We start from the raw sequence: 20,215 nt of genomic DNA on the forward strand, positions 1-20,215 counted from the left end.
AAGACAAATCTGGCCCGAGTACTATAGTCTGGGATCTATAGTGAGATGTCTCCAGGTAAGCCACCCTACAAGCTTAATATATCTCTTACTGTGTCCATACAAAATAACAACGTATCACTTGTATCACTTGTCATCCTGTTGCTCATCAATTTGCTCAAGTGGGTGCCAGTAACGTCTCCATTCATCCCTGTCATGTGCTAGTATAGCCCATTATTATTAAGACTAATTATTATTATTATTATTATTATTGCTTTTTGGGTCAGACCTGGCGATGCACAGGGGTTACTCCTGGCTCTGCACTCAGGAATTACTCCTGGCTGTGCTCAGGGGACCATAAGGGATGCTAGGATTTGAACACCCCACATCGGCCCCCTACAAGGAAAATGCCCTACCTGCTGTGCTATTGCTCCAGCCCCTTAAGACTAATTATTTACTTATTTATTTATTTGCTTTTTGGGTCACACCTGGCAATACACAGGAGTTACTCCTGGCTCTGCACTCAGGAAGTACTCCTGGCGATACTCAGGGGACCATATGGGATGCTGGGATTCTAACCTGGGTTTAACACGTGCAAGGCAGATGCTGAGCTATTGCCCCAGCCCCCAAGACTAATTATTAAAACTAATTATTATTAAGACTAACTGTCACATGCTAGTGTAGCCCCTTTATTACTGAGACTAATATTATTAAGAAGTAGAGTTAAGATGAATGTTTAAATGGTTGTTGGACTAAGGAAAGGAGAACTACACTCCTAGATGCAAGTATCCTAACTGCAGGAGATCTTTGTCTTACCTTAGAAGAGCTTCCTTCAGAAGGAAGGGCTTTACGTATGTTGATTGTGCCACCTCACCTGGGTGGAGTTGCTCCCCCAACCCTGAAAGGTTGGACTCTAGACTAAGATGGCAAGACAGAGCAGAGCATGGGAGAGGAGGGACTAGCATGGGGGACAAAAGGAGACAGGAATGGGGGGGCAGTGTGAGACTAGAATGGAGTGCTTAGTGAGTCTGGAACAGGCCCGTGGGGAGAATGAATAAATGGCAACTGATCACCAATGAGCCTGGCGTTTCTCTTCCCTCCCTCCTGTGTCTGCTGGCAGCGGCAGGCCGGGGTGGGGAAGAGGCTCATGGCCATCAAACGGATGTGGCAGGCCAGAGACACTCTGCCACCACTTCTGCCACCAGCAGCTTATTTATTTTCTAAATGCACAGGGCATGTGGGCTGTTTCGCTGTGTGCCACTTACCTCTTACCCATGAGCAGGGCAACTGTCCCGGGGCCACCTGTTTTGTCTCCAGGCATTAACTTATTAGAGCTTGATCTTTGGATTTCTTCAATCTTATTACAAAAGCCTTGTTTCCTAAGGAATATAAATATCTCATTAATTTTCATTTGGGGTGTTTCGGGCCACACCCAGTGGTATTCAGGGATTACTTCTAGCTCTGTGTTCAGGGACCACTCCCAGGGGTTCTCGGGGAGGGCATCTATGGTGTCGGGGATCTAGCTGGCGTCAGGTGTGCACAAACCAAGTGCCTTATCTCCGGTACTAACTCTCTGCCCCAACTTCTCATCTTGATGTAGATAGAGCTATGGAGTATTTGGGAGATTCCTTGGGCCACCCCTTTCTTTTTTTTTTCCTCCCCCTACCCCTCCCCTGGGCCACCCCTTTCTTCCCAGGTCCAATAAAATTTCACGCATGTGTGAGGAAGAGAACAAACAGTTGGCTCGTCGCTTCCCTCTGCAGATATACAGCCAGCTGAGAGCCGTGGGACATATGACCGTCTACGAGAAAGAAGCCATACCTGGCAGGTTCTACTACAAGAAAGGGAAGTTTGTCTCTCCGTTGACCTTAGTGGCTGATGAAGGATGGTTCATCACAGAGGTAATTAGAAAACAGATGATTCTCTCATTCCCTAAATGATAGCTAACCGCCCCAAAGAGAATTTCGAGCCAAGAGGCTTTTGCACTTCAACAATTTTGTTTTTCTCGCAAGCGCTGTTCTTGCATTCTTCGCTTCTTTGAAAAATCCGAGTCCACTCAGGTCAGGCGACTTCGCAGTCACAGACTGTAGCTAGGACCAGGCCATGGATCTGTCCAGCTTCAGACTTGCTGCATTTTCACAAACAGGTCTTTGCCCCTTGACCCGGGTTTATCGTCTACTCAGTTTAAAGTGAAACAATTACTGTGACCCAGAACACTTTTGCCTTGGGGCATTGAAAGGCCAGGCCAGGTTTCTCTTTTTTTTTTTTTTATTTAAAAAAATTTTTTTATTGAGTCACCATGTGGAAAGTTACAAAGTTTTCAGGTTTAAGTCTCAGTTATACAATGCTTGAACACCCATCCCTTCACCAGTGCACATATTCCACCACCAAGAATCACAGTATAGCTCCACCCAGCCTGCCCACATCCCTAGCCCCACCCCCGCCTGTGTAACTGATAGATTTCACTTTACTTTCACTTTACTTTGATTACATTCAATATTTCAACAAAACTCACTATTATTGTTTGGAGTTTCTCTCCCCTAAAGTCAGACCTGCTGAAAAGGAAGCATTTGATAATTTGTTTTCCATTGCTGAGAATAAAGAGATATGAGGTTGAGTGGCCGCACTAGCGGCCACACGGTTTTGGATATCTGTATTTTAGTATTTTAGTAACTAAGTCCAGAGAAATATCTGCCAGAAATTGCACCGCTGCAAACTTGTTCTTCTCAGCTATTTTATATTCCACATATGAGTGCAATCTTTCTATGTCTGTCTCTTTCTTTCTGACTCATTTCACTCAACATGATAGTTTCCATGTTGATCCACTTATATGCAAATTTCATGACTTCATGTTTTCTGACAGCTACATAGTATTCCATTGTGTAGATGTACCAGAGTTTCTTTAACCAGTCATCTGTTTTGGGGCAGGTTTCTCTTTAAGAGAAAAGTTCTCGCTCTCTGCAGAGATGTGATTGCGGGGGGCCACACGTGTGTGGCCTCTCCGCAGCTGCATGAGCATGATTCCAGAGGCCAGCTAAACTACTTTTGGTACCGGCAGCTCCTTGCAGAATGTCTCCAGACTGAGAACTAAGCCGAGGCCCCATGCCTGCCCAGGAGGGGAAAGGTTTTTCTCTCTCGCCTTTTCATTGCGGGCGGGGGGGGGGGGGGAGGGCGTGGCGACCGCCATATTATGAGGGCCATTAATGAGAGATACAAGCTTGCAATGATCCAATTTCTGAACGAAATTTCCCTGGACTTAGTTGCTAAAATACAGAAATCCAAAACCTCATATCTCTTCACAGCAGATCTGACTCTAGTGGGGAACTCCTAACAATAATAGTGAGTTTTTTGTTAAAATATGGAATGTAACCAAAGTAAAGAGAAAGTAAAGTGAAATTTATCAGTTACACAGGCGGGGGTGGGTGGGTGGGTGGGTGGGTGGGGGGATGGGAGGTATACTGGGTTTTTTTTGCTGGTGGAATATGTGCACTGGTGAAGGGATGGTTGTTTCAGCATTGTATAACTGAGACTTAAGCCTGAAAGCATTGTAATTTTCCATATGGTGATTCAATAAAATAAATAAATAAATAAAGGTAGGAAATTTAAAAAAAAAAAGAGAAAAGTTCTAGCAAACAGAACTCTCCAGACCCAGGTTCCCTCACTGACCAGCTGGATTTTACAGAGGGATTAGCTTGCAGTTTGGGGCCAGTCCTATGGCTCATCCCCAGATGACCCTAGTCGCCTGCCCCTGGCTTGTCTGAGCTCCTCCCCTGGATGCTGGGCCAGATTCTGAGATGGAACCAGTGGGGGATCCACCCTCCCCGCCCCCCCCACCACCACTTACAGCCCACCCCTGTAGGAAAATCCCTGCTCACATCTCTTCACTCTCCCAGGAGGATATGGATTACTTACTGCAGACAAACCTCTGAATGGGGCAACAAATGTGTGGACTGGCGGGAGAAAGCATGCCAGACATTGCGCTGTCCTATCTCTCCCGATGTCCTAGCCATCCCTTGAGTTGGCTTTTGCGGCTTTTAAAAATCTTTTTTCCCCCCATTTTGGGCTGATGCTAAGGGCTTATTCCTAGCTCTGCACTCGGATCACACCAGGTGGTGCTCAGGGGACAATATGAGGTGCTAGGGATTAAATCCACGTAGGCTGTGTGCAAAGCAAGTGCCCTACCCATTATATTATCACTCAAACCCCTAGTGTTTTAGTTTCTTAAAAACTTTATTTATTTAATTTTGGGGGGTCACACGCAGTGATGCTCAGAGGGTACTCCTGGCTCTGCACTCAGGAATTACTCCTGGCGGTGCTCATGGGACCATATGGGATGCTGGGGATCGAACCCGGGTTGGCCACGTGCAAGGCAAACACCCTACCCACTGTACTATCTCTCCGGTCCCCCCCTAGGTTTTCAGTTTTACAAGCCATACATCAAAATGATCACTTCTAGTTTTCCTTGGCTCAGACATTTTGCTTTCATTTTCTTCTGAAAATCCCTAACTAACTGGCACCCTTCCCATTCCTGCTCGCCATGGACTGTTGTTTTCCTGAACGTCTTTGTGTTGTTTATTTTACTTCCTCCACCGCAGAGTTGAAAACTTGCCTCTCTGTCCTTGGCCAAGCACTGAGACAGAGGTTTCTCGCCCCCCCTTCCTGCTTGCACAATGCCACCCCACTCAGTGCTGAAAGAAGGTTTTGTTCCTTCACCTACGTATCATTGCACCCCACATTATACTGTATTGCAACACTCTCAGCCCCCAAAGCAATCTCTCTGGAGCCCCGTATGCTAGCAGAGGAAGGATTTTTGTTTTGTTTTGGGGAGTCTGATTATTTTGTTTTAGATAGGGCTAAGAAAGCAAAAGAGTGCCAGTGGGTGTTGATGTCGGGGTGGGGGGCAGTCCAGTGATCCCAGTTCCTTTCTCCATCCAGCTGCATCCTATATCCTCTGGGGGGGGGGAAATGCCTTTTCCAAAACGGGGGCAACTTTTTGGACCCAAGGAGTGGCCGAATCAGAGAAGCTGCTGTAATCAGACCAGGCAGAATTCCTTTTTCCTTGGAGTCATTGTGGAAGCCATGGGAGAAGACAAAGACTGGGCAGGAGGAATTAGATGGGCTTGCTCAAGGTTGCGCTGTTCCTGCACAACTGAAATTCAGTTTAGAGAGATAGTCCAAGAGGTTAAGGCACTTGCCTTGCATGTGATCGACCGCTATTCAATCCTAGCCCTTATATCATCCCCTCTCTTTCTTCCCGTAGCATCTGTAGGGGTCACTTCTGAGCACAGAGCCAGGAATAGCCCCTGAGCACTGCTGGGCGTGACCTCAAAACAGTTCGATCAATCAATCAATCAATCAATCAATCAGTACATTCAAGATTCTCAACTGCAGCCAGTGTTTTCTCTGGCCTTCCCTCCTTCAGGGACAGAAAGCAGAAATGCAGGGTCCCTGTGTGAGAGTAGGAAGAAGCCATGTCCAGGCATTTTTCCAACTCCTGCCAAGCCTCCTTCTTCAAGGATAACAAATAGGGCTTTCAGTCAAAAGGGATAATATGGGAGTTCCCAAGTGCTGCTGGGGTGGCCCCGATACCTCCCAGTACCACTGGATACAAGCAGCACAGCATCCTCAGTCTGGTGTTGAACCACTGACCCGTCAGCTGAGACTCAGCCAGGGGGCCCTGGGTCTCCTAGGCATCCCTGAGAAGGAAGGTAGGTAGGAAGGAAGGAAGGAAGGAAGGAAGGAAGGAAGGAAGGAAGGAAGGAAGGAAGGAAGGAAGGAAAGAAGGAAGGAAGGAAGGAAGGAAGGAAGGAAGGAAGGAAGGAAGGAAGGAAGGAAGGAAGGAAGGAAGGAAGGAAGGAAGGAAGGAAGGAAGGAAGGAAGGAGGGAGAGAGGGAGGGAGGGAGGGAAGGAGGGAGGGAGGGAAGGAGGAAGGGAGGGAAGGAGGAAGGGAAAGCGGGAGGGAGGAAGGTAGGAAGGAGGGAGGGAGGAAGGTAAGAAGGAAGGGAGGGAGGAAGGGAGGGAGGGAGGGAGGAAGGAAGGAAGGAAGGAAGGAAGGAAGGAAAGAAGGAAGGGAGGGAGGGAGGAAGGGAGGAAGGAAGAAAGGAAGGAAGGGAGGAAGGGAGGAAGAAAGGAAGGAAGGGAGGAATTGAGGAAGGAAGGGAGGAAGGGAGGAAGGGAGGAAGGGAGGAAGGAAGAAAGGAAGGAAGGGAGGAAGGGAGGAAGGAAGGGAGGAAGGAAGCAACTTTTGTATCAAGCCACCCACTTCCTGTTTGTGCCACCGAAAAGGCTTCACTGAGCTCGTCCTTGAGGGGATCCAGGTTCATGCTCTTCCCTGGGCCCGTGGTACTGACTGGTACGTGCCTCCTCAGCCTTGGCACTCTTCCTTGAGCTAGATCCCGGGAAAGGAAAAGAACCCCTCGCCACCCAGCTCCCCCGCAGCACCCCTCCCTCTGCAGGGCGCTGCCTCTCTGGGCGACCCTTAGTTGGGCCGTTGGGCTGTTGGGCCATCCTGTTTCAGGCCCATGTTCGCCCAGATTTCCGGCGTCAGAGGAGGGCAGACGGGCACTGGCAGACAGGCACTGGCAGACTCCTGAGACAGGGCGAGAGGAGAACAGGCGGGTCTTGATAGTGGCGTGTGGTGAACTACCTCAGAGGGTCCAGAACCGCCACTCCCAAGGGTGCTTACGTCCACATTTGTCTCCACCTATCACACTTACTCACATGTCCACATCTACTCACACACTGATATACTCATCCACTCACATGTCCACACACCGATACACATACACACATACACACATCTACTCACACTAATGCCCTTGCACGCATCCACACATTCACTCCCACTGATAACCCATTCACATGAGCATTTCCACTCACACATCCACACACACTTGCACACTGACCCACACACATTCACCCCCACATTCATACCACATTCATCCATCCATCAGCACTCTGCCACACACATTCTCCACCCACTTCCTCCACATATCTACAGTGAACCACAGAGACATACAGACCTACATACATGTGCACACCCTCATCCTCTCATACATAGTTATCCACACATGTATGTCTATAGATATACTCATTCATCCTGACGATGCTCAGGAATCACTCCTGGTGGGGTTTAGGGGTAGTTCTGGGGATGGAACATGAGTCGGCTGCGTGTAGGGCCACTTCAACTTGCTGGCCTGTGCTCTGGCCTAACTTTTTCCGATTTTGTCCTCGTGGAACCTTATGATTTAATGGTTGTGACCAGTGAGGCCAAGTGTTTCTACACTTCCTTTTTAAAATATTTTTTTCTTGGGCTGGAGCAATAGCACAGCCGGTAGGGTATTTGCCTTGCATGCGGCTGACCCAGGTTTGATTCCTCCATCCCTCTCAGAGAGCCCAGCAAGCTACTGAGAGTATCCCACCCGCACAGCAAAACCTGGCAAGCTACCCGTGGTATTCGATATGCCAAAAATAGTAACAACAAGTCTCACAAAGGCGATGTTACTGGTGCCTGCTCAAGCAAATCGATGAATAATGGGACGACAGTGCTATGACAGCGCTACAGTGCTACTCATTCATATATGCACACAAATACCTCACCTACATGTCTACACTCACATGCACACATGCACACAGCCACATTCTGATTCACAGGAATTCTCATATAGGAGTCCACCCTCTTCCTCTGCAAACACACACACACACTCACACACACACACACACACACACACACACACGCACACACACGCACACACACGGCATTACCCCAGGAAGGCACCACTAGGTGGCACTCTGTTGTAGCCCCTTGCCTGGCAGGGTCTCAATAAGGGAATGTAGACCCCAGGCAGTATTTTACTTTACCTTTATTTTTAAATAGATTTTTTAATTGAATAACAAGGTGAGACAGACCCTTGCAAGGCTGTTCATGATTGGGTGTCAACCATACAGTGTCCCAACACCCCTCCCTCCACCAGCACCAGTGTCCCCAGGCTCCTCCCATCATCTCCCAGCCTGTCTCCATGGCAGACACTTTTCTCCTCTCCCTTCTCTCTCTCTCCTCTCTCTGCCATTGTGGTTTGCAATACAGATACTGAAAGTTTGTCGTGTATATCCCTTTACCTACTTTTAACCCCCAGTTCTTGCCCAGCACGATCATTTCCAACTACTATTGTCACACAGGTCCCTTCTCTATCTTACCTACCCTCTGCCCCCCACACACTTGTGGTAGATTCCAACCACTGACCAGTCCTCCCAGCCTCAGGCAGTATCTTCCCCCTCTGGATACTCTGGCTGGCTGTGGCTCCACCCAAAGGTGCTCAGGAAAAGAATGTGAGCACAGAGAACCCAAAACTGGTAGGGAAGGAAGAACACGAGAAGCCTCACCATGCCAAGGCCGGGTCTCTAGCAGAGTTCACGTATCGCTTGCAGGAAAACACTTTGCCTTCACACACCACTCAGGATAGTCTTTTTCAATCTCTTAAATCCACAAGAACAGATGACTTGGGCGGGGGTGGGGGTGGGGGGTACGGGGTGGCGAACTTACCATTTCAATGAAAGCAAGTGGGTTTATGTGGGATCAGACAGGAGTCTCCTCCCCTCCCTCACCTTAGGCCTGAGATTGTCATTGTTGAGAGTCGGTGCTTGTGAAATTTCAACAGCAGTTTGCACACCAGGTGCCAGTCTTCCTCTGCCCTGGCCCCACACCTTTGTGTCAGGACACACGTGTTGGACAGGGCTCAGCATCTGTAGGTGACAGTCACGGAATGCTCTGCCTGGCACTTTAGGAACGGCCGCCTTGCTACTGGTGTGAGCGAGACAACACATTAAAAGGAACCAATGAAGCTAAATCGGGACGAGCTGCGATCAGCACCCGAGACAGATCCAGAACCCTGAACCTTATCACACGACAGCATGCAGGACAGGAATTCAAGCCATTGCCCTGGGAAAACACAAGCATGGCAGGGTCTAAGGGAGAGACAGGGAGTGCTGGAGACACAGGACATGGGTGTGTGTGTGGGGGGGGGGGGAGCGGGTGCTCAAAGGCATATGGCTGAAATTTAAGGGGAAAAGCCAGGGTCAGACAGGGGGCTGGGCAAGGTGGTGGTATGGGAATGAGGTGATCTGGAGGGAGCATAGCCTGCACTACTCTTTTGAAATTTTTTAAAAAATTTTTATTTTATTGAATCACGATGAGATATAGTTACAAGCTTTCATGTTTGAGTTACAATCACACAATGATCAAACACCCATCCCTCCACCAATGCACATTCCCCACCACCAATATCCCCAGTATACCCCCCCTTTCCCATCCTCCCCCTACCTCCATGGCAGACAATTTCCCCCATACTCTCTCTCTACTTATGGTCATTATGGTTTGCAGTGCAGACACTGAGAGGTCATTATGTTTGGTCTTTTATCTACTTTCAGCACACATCTCCCATCCCGACCGATTCCTCCAGCCATCATTGTGTTAGTGATCCCTTCTCTATTCCAGCTGCCTTCTCCCCCAGCTCAGAGGCAGGCTGCCAACTATAGAGAAATCTTCCTGGCCCTTGTATCTACTGTCCTTGGGTGTCAGTCTTATGTTATCTTATACTCCCCAAATGAGGTCTGCACTACTCTTGCTGCCCTGCTGCCCGGCTCTGGCCCACATATGGCCAACCCATGGTATTTATTAAGCACCTACTATATGCAAGGCACTTAGCTCATATTCCCCTCTCCTCCAGGAGGTCCACAAAGAGGCATGACAGCACCCACCTGCAGAGGAAAGCTCCCATCCCGGAGCCCAGAGTCCCCACTCTGAACATTAGCATCTACTCAGGAATGGGAGAAAGGCAGGTGCTATTTTTTTACGAGACGGTCAGACTTCTTCATCAGGACCCTGAGTGAATGGTTTGAGGCTCTTTGTGTTCCTGGAGCAAGCGAATACCATTAGGCTACACTAGCACACAACAGGGACGAATAGAGACGTTACTGGCACCTGCTCGAGCAAATCGAAGATCAACGGGATGACAAGTGATACACGTGATTTTTAAAGGAATAAGACACTTCTATGGTGCAGAGAATTGGCAGGGATCTGGGTGTCCTAGGTCAGGAAGCAGGAACAAAGACTGGGTAGAGCTCTTCGCCTTTATCCCTCATGCTCTCTAGATGGCTCTAAAAGTGATGGAGAGTTTAGCTCTGGGTAAGAAATGACACGGAGAGATAGTACAGCAGGTAAGTGTTTGCCTTGTACATGGCTGACCTGGCATCCCATATGGTCCCCTGGACCCCACCAGAAGTAATTCCGGAGTGTAGAACCAAGAGTAACCCCTGAGATATAAAAACAAAACAAAATAGTATGACAGTAGTATCCAATGCCAGGGAAAATGGGCCAGAAGGACTGGTCAGTGGCTGGTCAATGGTGTAGGAGATGGAGGGTAGATAGAGGAGGCATAATGACAACATTAGCTGGAAATAATCACTCTGGACTAGAACTGTATTGAAAGCAGGTAAAGGGATATACATGATAACCTTTCAGCATTCATATCACAAACCATATGCCTAAAATGAGAGAGAGAGAGAGAGAGAGAGAGAGAGAAGGAGGTGCCTGCCATAGAGGCAGGCTGGGGTGGGAGGGCACCTGGGGACACTGGTGCTGGGAAATTACACAGGCGAAGGGTGTTGGAACATTGTAGGACTGAATCGCAATCATGAACAAATTTTGTCATGCTCTATCTCATGGTGATTCAACCAAATAAATAATAATTAATTTAAAAAAGAGTAACCTGTGAGCACTGCCAGGTGTGGTCCCCAAATGAAACAAACAAAAAGAAAATGACCTTCCTGCCAAACTTTTTAGCAATGGACCAGGCTCTCCCCGAAGCTCTGGGCTGGCAGGAGCAGCAGCCATCCAGCTGAGAGTGGATGACATGGATGATGTGGATCAGGAGCACTGAGACTGGCCACCCTCACAGTGGGCAGCCCACCCTCCTGTGTGGTGACCTCTGGCACCTGCTCCAATGTCATCCCCTGGTTCGTTTCAGAGTCGAGACTCACTGCCATTTTGGATGAACAGCACCGGCAAGCGGGAAGGCTGGCAGCGTGGATGGCATGGGTATGACAATGAGCTGATGGACATGAGGGGCATCTTCCTGGCCTTTGGACCAGGTAGGCAAGGGACTGACCCAAACTCCCACCCAAAGGCCTGGGGGGGGGGGTCCTCATGAGCAGAGCTGAGTGAAGCCAGCCGCTCTCCGGGAAACATCATTTGCTGGCTTCCTTTCAAATGCTTCTTGGGTCTGGCAGATGCGGTCAAAATACTTTTCCTTTTAAATTTCTTGAGTGCAGTGAAGAAAATGTATTCCACATGTATGTGGTTCTCCCCCTGCCCTGACTCAATTCATCAAAATGTTATTTCACAGCTATCTGATGTCCAGAGAAGTTGATCAGACCTCAAGCTGCTGACAGCTGAGTCCCAATGTTAACACAATCACTTCCCAGGTCACACTCCCCCAGCTCCTTCTTGTCCAGAGCACTCACCCCAGGCAGGCAGTGCTTGCAGCTGAGGGCCCAGGCAGAACCTGGAATGCCCACAAGGGCTGGTTGGTCCATGACCTCCGAACACTGGCCTTCAGCATGAGCCCAAATGACTTGGGAAGTCTTAGAGGAAAGCTCATCATGTGCCTTCATTAGCCAGATCACATCCCAGGGCTGGGCGGAAATAGAGATGAGAAGGCTGGATTGGATGAGTTGCTTTGCTTAATAGAGCACATGTGGGACATTCCAGAAAAGTTTATCAAATGTTTGGTAGGTCCTGCTCTTGTTTTCACACCCCCTTTAAATCAGAGGTGGCGGGGTCTAGGGGAAAGACCTGTGGCTAGAAGCTTTCTGTAGCCATCAGCATCCTGATTTTGGAAGCTGAGCAAATTGTCTTGCCCCCTGGAAAATTCACAAACTATTGGTTAGAGATGGCCCCTAGTGGCTCTGCTCTTCCAGACATGGCCAGGAAAATTGTCATGTCAGCCAACCTTGCTGCATCTGTCAGGATGGCCCTCCTCGGTACCCCGAAACTTTGAAGAACTAGGAGGTGTCCATTTCTGCACCTGCCATGGGACCACTGGGAACCTGAGCTTAGGGAAAAGTTTGGCCCAAATTCTTTGCCACCAGTTTCCGGTCCATGTGCTCGGTCCCACATCAGAGCCAGGGGGCAAGCCCACAAACTGGATTCATAACATCGTCCAAGAGAGGCTTCAGAGGGTGGGAGAGCATGTGGCCATAAACCAACAATAGCTCTCGGTGACCCCTGCAACCACGCGCAGGTCAGCTCTGCAGAGCTCCGAAGCTAACTGCATTAGGCATGGAGCCCGGAGGACTTGGTTGAGGTCAACTGCAAGATTCGGTTGGCGGTGTTCCAGAGCTGGAGACTTTTTAGGGGAATGCTAGACAGCGGGGCTTTCATTCAAAAAGCCTGGTCTCCTCCTCCCCACCCCCCAGAAGAGAGAAATCAAACCATGAATGCAAAACAGTTGTCAGTTGAAGGAGTGTTTATGAGCAAAAAGAGTCTCGGGCATATTTTAAAGCAGAAGCAAATATAGCCTCCAACCAAAAATTTTAAACAAAGTACCCAAAGCTGCATTAGCTTCAAGTTCAATTCAGTGGGGAGATTTTGTCCATTAACAAAAAGCCTCCATCACATGCGCCTTTAAAACTAAAAGCCAGAGTCTTTTATAGACAGAAAGCTGAGCCCTGATGAAAATGGACGGGGCTAATTACAAAAATGTTTCCAGGCAGATACTGCACGAAGAGCCTCCCCCCAACCATCGTCACATGGCTGACTCCAATTCTCATGAAAGATTGAACAGCTTTATACACTGACTGTTTACTCAGGAGAAAATTTAAGAGCCAGGCCTTTCCTAGCTATCTAGCTGCACCCCAAGTTCAATAAGCACCCCCCACACCCCCAAGCACCCCCCACACCCCCACATCCCAAAATGGTTGTGCAGACCTCTTGCTTCTGGGAGAGACGGTATCACTTGGTGTAGCAGACTTTCTGAGCTGGGAAGCCTGGGCTAGCCCAGAAAAGGGGGATAATCATTCTGCAGGAGTCCTTCCTCCTCCTCCTCTTCCTTCTCCTCCTCCTCCTCCTCCTCCTCCTTCTCTCTCTCTCTTTCTTTCTCTCTCTCTCTCTCTTGTTAATCCGAGCTTCTAATTTGAACCACCAAATCTTGCCCTGGAGAATTCCACATTCCAGATAAGACACCAGGCGTGTGATTGAACAGCCGTCTGCCGTGAGTACACCTTGGGAGGAGGCAGCCCGTGGCCAGACCCCAAAGGGCTTTGGGAGAAACAGGTTTGGAGGACCCACACAGTTCAAAGCCACATAAATTACATGGATTTCCAATCCCACTTCCAAAGGCCATCTGGAGCAAGTGGGAGTATGGCTGGGCCCTTCCCAGATTGGCTCAGGAATTGTGGTACCATTCAGGAATTTTCTAGAAGATCTTATCCCAGCCTGTATCCCCTCTGCCAAGCCCCCCAAAGTCTCAACACTGCAATCTGGGGAGCCTGAGCTAGATTGAATGAGCAAGAAAACTTCTTCTCCTTCCAGCTTACTTGACCTGGATATGATTTTGCTTCCAATGTGCATGAATACACTTAAACTCTTATCTAACGTTTTGATCAACAGTGCCTGATCTCAAAATTTTCCTGCCAAGTGTCGATGAAGCAGATGTTTGAAAGGGTAGGGGAGGATATCTTGGGTTTACTATCATCCCCACCCCTTGGGCAGGCTTGGACCTGACAGGGACAGGGCTGCCTGCTGGGGTGCAGTATGTGACGTCACATCTGGGTCTGGGGCAGGTCAGAGCAAGGTAGAGGAGTGGTTTCAGGTCTTCCTGGGACCCTCTTCTTTCTCAGACTGGGGTGGCTATTTCTGCATCGAAGTTAAACGTTTCCCTTGATGGGAAGAAAGGTCCATATTCTCTCGGCAGCATTCCCTTCGCCAGGGAGATTTTGTAAGTGGGTTTTTAGTGTTGCTGCTCCTTTTCACCCTGCTCTGCCAGAAAGTAGCAACCCTATAAATAATGCCAAGGAGGAAGTTTCCTTCTTTCCTGCTCCCCTTCCTTCCTCTCTCTCTACTTTTCTTTCTTTCTTTCTTTCTTTCTTTCTTTCTTTCTTTCTTTCTTTCTTTCTTTCTTTCTTTCTTTCTTTCTTTCTTTCTTTCTTTCTTTCTTTCTTTCTTTCTTTCTTTCTTTCTTTCTTTCTTTCTTTCTTTCTTTTCTTTCTTTCTTTCTTTCTTTCTTTCTTTCTTTCTTTCTTTCTTTCTTTCTTTCTTTCCTTCTTTTTTCTCCCTCCCTCCCTCCCTCCCTCCCTCCCTCCCTCCCTCTCTCCCTCCCTCCCTCCCTCCCTTCCTTCCTTCCTTCCTTCCTTCCTTCCTTCCTTCCTTCCTTCCTTCCTTCCTTCCTTCCTTCCTTCCTTCCTTCCTTCCTTCCTTCCTTCCTCCCTTCCTCCCTTCTTTCCTCTTTTCCTCTTCCTTTTAAAAACACAATTACTTTGGTCCCTAGCCATCTGTGCTTGGGGCTTACTCCCAACTCTATGCTCAGGGATCATCCACTCCTGGTGAGGCTCAAGGACCCTACACAGTGTCAGGGATGAAACTCAAGTTAACTGCATGCATGGAAAGCATCTTATCCTATAAATACTCTCTCTCTCTCTCTCTCTCTCTCTCTCTCTCTGACCCAAGAGGAATGTTTTTAATCCATTGTCTGCTCTTGGGGGGAATTCTTCACAATTCTTAGTACAACCCAATGTGCTTGGAACTATAATGGGCACTATTAAATACTCGTTTTTGAGGTGACCCGGCTTGAAGGGGATGGAGGCTGGTCGGAGTGCCCATAAATCTGTTTATTCTAATATTCAACTTTAATTCTCCCAAGTGAGAAAAACTATCCCTCATGGTGTGGAACTAATTTCCTACTCTGGGTCGAGATTCCTGTGTAACCTTTTCGAAGGTTTTGTTTCTGGGCTAACATTAGAATGGAAACTGGTGATGGGACCTCCTCAATTCTGTTGTTGTTGGGATATTTGGTTTTTGTTTAAGTGAAATGTATGTAATCATTTTAGCAAAGTAATTATAATGATTATTTTCCTAAGGCAGGAAACTTGGCTTTGCTGTCTCTAAACAACCCATTTTCTTAAAAAAAAAAAAAAAAGGAGTCTTAAAGCACATACACAAGCCTTTATTGATGGCTAAATCTAAAATCTCCTTCTTGAATTCAATCTCGAGGTAGCTTGGAAGTCTTTTCTAGAGCTTTGATTCTGAGCCTAAAGGAGTCTATTTATGTGTCAATGCTTTGCATTCCGCATCTCTCTGCCTCTCATGGGGAAGAGCCCCCTGGTGCTGTCTCCTGCAGTTCTCTCCCTTTCCAGGCTGAAGGTTCGGCCCTCCCATTTATTCTTGCCTTGCTCCAGACCTTTGCACCACCTCTGGGTGCTACTCCGTGAGCTTTCAGATCCCTCTTCACTTCCCCAGAATTTCAAAGCTGTTTGCTTACTTTTCACATGCCGAAGTAATTTTATCTGCCAGACAAAGGCTCCCCAGGAATTTCCAATGATCTTCCAACCATCTTTAAGAAACCACGGTTGTTGTTACTGAGTTAGGCTGCTCCAAGGAAAACACTTCCACATTCCATGCAGCCTGGGTGGGGTGGGATGCTGTAGCATCGGCGGAGGTGTCTACACTGGGGCTGACAGCCCGTACCTGTTCCATGTATGTTCTGGAAAACAAGGGGATGACACGATGGGTTTCCAGGGAAGTCTAGAAGCACACTCAGCCTTCTATGACCACGCCTCCTCTTCAGGGCTCTGGAGAAGTGAACAACTTCAGGTGCTTCCTTCTAGACATTTCTGCCATCACAGCTCTGCTGCCAAAGGTGCCCTGAAATGCTAGTCTACCAGCCTTAGAGAGCTACTGCCTTTCCTGACCTGAAGCCAAGGTCTCATTGGTTTGGACACAGCCCAGGGAAGTAGAGAAGATACTGTCCCAAGGCTGCTGTGTCCCTCCCTCTCTGTCCTCGTTGGCCCTGACCATTCGTCTGCTTGCCTCTCCCTTGCAGATTTCAAGTTCAACTTCCGAGCTGCTCCCATCAGATCAGTGGATGTCTACAACGTCATGTGCAGTGTGATGGGTGTCACGCCTTTGCCCAACAACGGCTCCTGGTCCAGGGTGGCATGCATGCTCAAGGATAGGGCTGGCTCCATCATGCCCTACTCGCTGGGTGGCTGGGTCCTGGCCTGGACCCTCCTCTGGCTGTTCGCATAGCTGCCCCTCCATGATGTCCCCTAGGCATGAGGCAGAGGGCGCTGTGGCAGAAGAAGGCTTTACATTTTTCTATTTGAAATTTGAATAGCTTCATTAACACAATCAAGGCCACGAAAATCATCAAGCTATTATTCTTGTATGATCCTATCTATGAAATTCCCAACTTTTTTTAAAAAAGGAAAATAATACAAAACTTGATTTTTATCTCTAGAGGTAAGAAAAAAAAAATCTAGCACTTTGGGAAAAACATCCTTCCTAGAGAGCCCTTGTGTTCTCTGACCACACCAGCAGCTGTCCTTGTCTTTAGGTCAGTGGCCACAGTGCTCCACTGCTTCTTCCATCCACGGGAAGACAGTAGCTGCCATCAGCTATCTCCCAGGATGGAATATTTTCATCTTACACCAAGTCCCAGGAAGAGTGTATCTTAGCTTAGCCCACCAATCAATCAAAGTCACTAGGGACTGGAGAATGCCCAAAACAAGGGGAAAGGCTGGGGCTCCCTCCCTGAGGCTTGAGTGACCAAAATCTCTCCTTGGCTCTGGGTGTGGGACAGCTTGCAGTAGAAGCGGCAGAACGGAACAGAACAGCCCAGGATGCAGGACTGTGGCAGCCTGACATCTTGATGGCTTCCCTTGAAGGATTCCCTTCCTGCCTGCCCCTCTCTCCTGGGGAGGCCTCCGGGAATCCCTTTATCCAGTGGAGACTAGAAGCATTCCTGACAGATCCTTGTGGTCTGAACAAGGGCTGTGTCGAGGATTAGAGTGTGGACATATTTCCTGAACTCTTGGTCCCATGCTTGAAATGATGATGCATTGAGTCTAAGTTTGATATACCAGTAGTACGCAAGTAAGGCTTGTTGATCCACAGCAACAAAGTGAATACTTGAAGGACCCAGGCTTTGAATGAAAGAGGTAAAAGGGAGAGGACAATGGGGAGAACATGATAGAGACCAACGCCTAGTCACTAGTTAATTAGCCATTCAATTGGGCGAAACTGTGATGGTCAAATAACTAGGAGACCCAAGAACTTCAGAACTCCACCCCAACTCCCCGAGAAGAGCAGCTGATTGAACTGAGGTGAGTTTAGTGTAGCCAGCGATTTGCTGTCGGGAGATCCTACTGAAAAACAAGGGATTACTGTGTTTTTAAATGATCAGTCAGTCTACCTGTATGTAGCTCCCTATATAATATATTCCTCATTTATACAGCAGTAGGTAGAGGTGGGTGAAGCAGCATCTACACACACAGGATTTAAAAAGAAATAAGGAAGGAGACTTTATGTCTGGGAGAGTAGCACTTCCGGGATGGTGAAGCATTGAGTGGTCTTGACCTTGAAATGCCAGACCAGCACCCCTATCAAGAAGATAGGGAGCTATCTCAATCCTTGCAACCTGAAGAACAAAGGATCTTGCTCAAAAATATCAAACTTATCTTCACCAACGGTGTTTAAGGACTTAGTTTATGTCTTAAAAGCACCAGCACACTTCAAATCAACTGGAAATAAGGCAAATCAATCTTAGGGATCTAGCTAAAAGCCAGTGTGTGTATTTAGCACCTTGGCCATGGTGTAGACACATGCAGTAGGTCCCTTCTTTTCTTCTTCAAGGACCCCTCTCTGTTTAATTCAGTAGTACTCATCTTCCTCCCGTGTGAAGGAAAGGTCCCTTAAAGATATCCTAGTGAATAAATTACTCAACAAAACCTTTTTTGGGGGATATAAACATGGAGTCTTGCACTTGTCCTGCTGTTCTACATGTCAACCCCCTCATTCAACCTTGAAAATCTTCAAGTAGGACCCAAGATACAGAGCAAATATGGCACTTGTGTTGCATGTGGTTTACCTGAATTCAATCCCTGGCACCCCAGATAGTCCCCCTCCCCCCACCAAGCCTCACTAGGAATGATCCCTGAGCACAGAGCAAGGAGTAAGTCCTAAGCACCGCCAAATGTGGCTCAAAGACAAAAAATGTTTAAAAATAAAAAATGAAATCTTCAAGTAACATAAGATTTCTGATATGTGTCTTTTTTTTTTTTTTTTTTTTTTTTTTTTTTTTTTTTTTTTTTTGGTTTTTGGGTCACACCCGGCGATGCACAGGGGTTACTCCTGGCTCTGCACTCAGGAATTACTCCTGGCGGTGCTCAGGGGACCATATGGGATGCTGGGATTTGAACCCGGGTCGGCTGTGTGCAAGGCAAATGCCCTACCCGCTGTGCTATCACTCCAGCCCCTGATATGTGTCTTAAAAAGGAATCACTCAACAATCTGAAATAGGTGAATAAAAATAAGGTGCTTTAGAATCGCTTATAAAATTGGTAAGTGATAAAAATTCAAGCATTGGACCATGTGTGTTTTTCATCGAATACAACTGCATAATAATGAAGCCATACACAGTGGTCTTTGCATCTAAAAGTATTTTCATTGATCTCTACTTAAAATTTCATTATGTCCCTCAGAAAGATTCTACTTTCACAAAATGTGTTTAGTGAAACACGTTTGGTTGGTTCCACAGGAGTAAGATCTGCAAGGAATATCTATAGATACCTTTTCTGCTAGAGGATTTTGCTACTCTGTGCTAATTCCAAGAGGAAGGTCTTGGGTTGGCCTGCCAATAATAAAGATAAACAAAAGGAATGCTCCTTAAATTAGAGATGAGATGAACATCCTCTTTCTCAGCCCACAAACCTAATCTCCAGGACTCAATTCAATTAAATTTGAAAGATCTAAGCATAAATAAAGAGGCCCAAATATTTCTTTTTTTTAAAAGGTGTTTGGGTCACACACGGTGTGCTCAAGGGTTACTTCTGGCTCTGTGCTCAGGAATCGTGCCTGGGAAGCTCAGGGGACCACATGGGATGCCAGAGATTGAACCAAGGTTGGCTGCATGCAAGGCAAATGCCCTACAAGTTGTACTATCACTCTGACCCCAAGGATTGCTTTCCTAGATGGAGAGATTTCTAAATTACAAAGTTCCAATTCTTTCCTTCTAAAGGGATTTGAAGTTCTACATCTGATTTGAGTTTGGGAACACTGGTGGTTTGCAACTTTGGGGGTTGTAAGTGGTATGATGGTACCACATTTAGAGGTTCAGTGCTGCAAAATTAGGGTTGGGGGAGTCTCAGATGACATGTTTTTTGTTTTGTTTTGTTTTGTTTTGACAAAATACATGAATATTGCTCAGGGCACATTCCTGGCTCTGGGTCCTGGGTTGTTCCTTGCAGCTCTTGAGGGACTATGTGACACAGGGTATTGGACCCAGGCCTCCCACATCTAAAGGCAGCAAACAGATGACACTCATAAACCATATTTACCTAAGATTTGGGTTTGTTCTTAGAAGAGATGAGTTCTGATTTGGCGCCGGTGAACTTGGGACTCCTGTCAGCAATTTCATGATTAGTCACCTCAGGGGCCCCCAGGCTGGCAGTGGTTCGGCAGACTGACTCCAACCAAGCCAAGCTTCCAGCCTTTCTTAAGCCAAAGCAGATGTATAAGCCCCAGGGATGGAGCAGGGAATCAAAGAGGGCAAGTGTGCTTCTCACACCCCACTTCTTATAGGTCTAAGAATCCCAACAGTGCTATCAGACCAACTCATCACTCAACACACACTATTGTATGAATTTTCAATGACAGTGCTGTGTTTCTGTAAATCTCAAGAGACTTCCAAATGTTACTGTGTTTAATCTTGTTAAGCAATTTGTGATAGATCAAAGTCAGCTCTTGAAAATGGTGTGCTAGAGAGAAAGGAGGTGATAGCCTCGGTAGACTGACTAGAAAGCATCTAGAACTTGGTCTCAGGTATATGCTCTGCAACATATACGTATATGTTCCTTTGAATGCACAGACTCACACCCTCAACTATTTTGTAAATGGCCATAAGTATGTGTTGAATACAAAATAAATAAATAAATGTCATTGGAGAGACTGGATTATGTTGATCTAATC

At 47.4% G+C, this 20,215-nt stretch overlaps 1 protein-coding gene across 1 annotated transcript in view; it reads left to right on the forward strand.

Annotated features, from left to right (window-relative positions):
* Positions 1–18,299, forward strand: part of ENPP6 (ectonucleotide pyrophosphatase/phosphodiesterase 6) — a 104,511-nt gene extending 86,212 nt beyond the window's left edge. The window contains exons 6-8 of the mRNA XM_004614723.2: positions 1,740–1,877; positions 11,001–11,124; positions 16,071–18,299. Coding sequence (XP_004614780.1) covers positions 1,740–1,877; positions 11,001–11,124; positions 16,071–16,276 — 468 coding nt within the window. The 3' untranslated portion in view covers positions 16,277–18,299. The remainder of the gene's footprint in view (positions 1–1,739; positions 1,878–11,000; positions 11,125–16,070) is intronic.
* The last annotated feature ends 1,916 nt before the right edge of the window (positions 18,300–20,215 follow it).

The sequence above is a fragment of the Sorex araneus genome, chromosome 1 (assembly GCF_027595985.1).
Source record: "Sorex araneus isolate mSorAra2 chromosome 1, mSorAra2.pri, whole genome shotgun sequence".
NCBI classification, from domain to species: domain Eukaryota; kingdom Metazoa; phylum Chordata; class Mammalia; order Eulipotyphla; family Soricidae; genus Sorex; species Sorex araneus.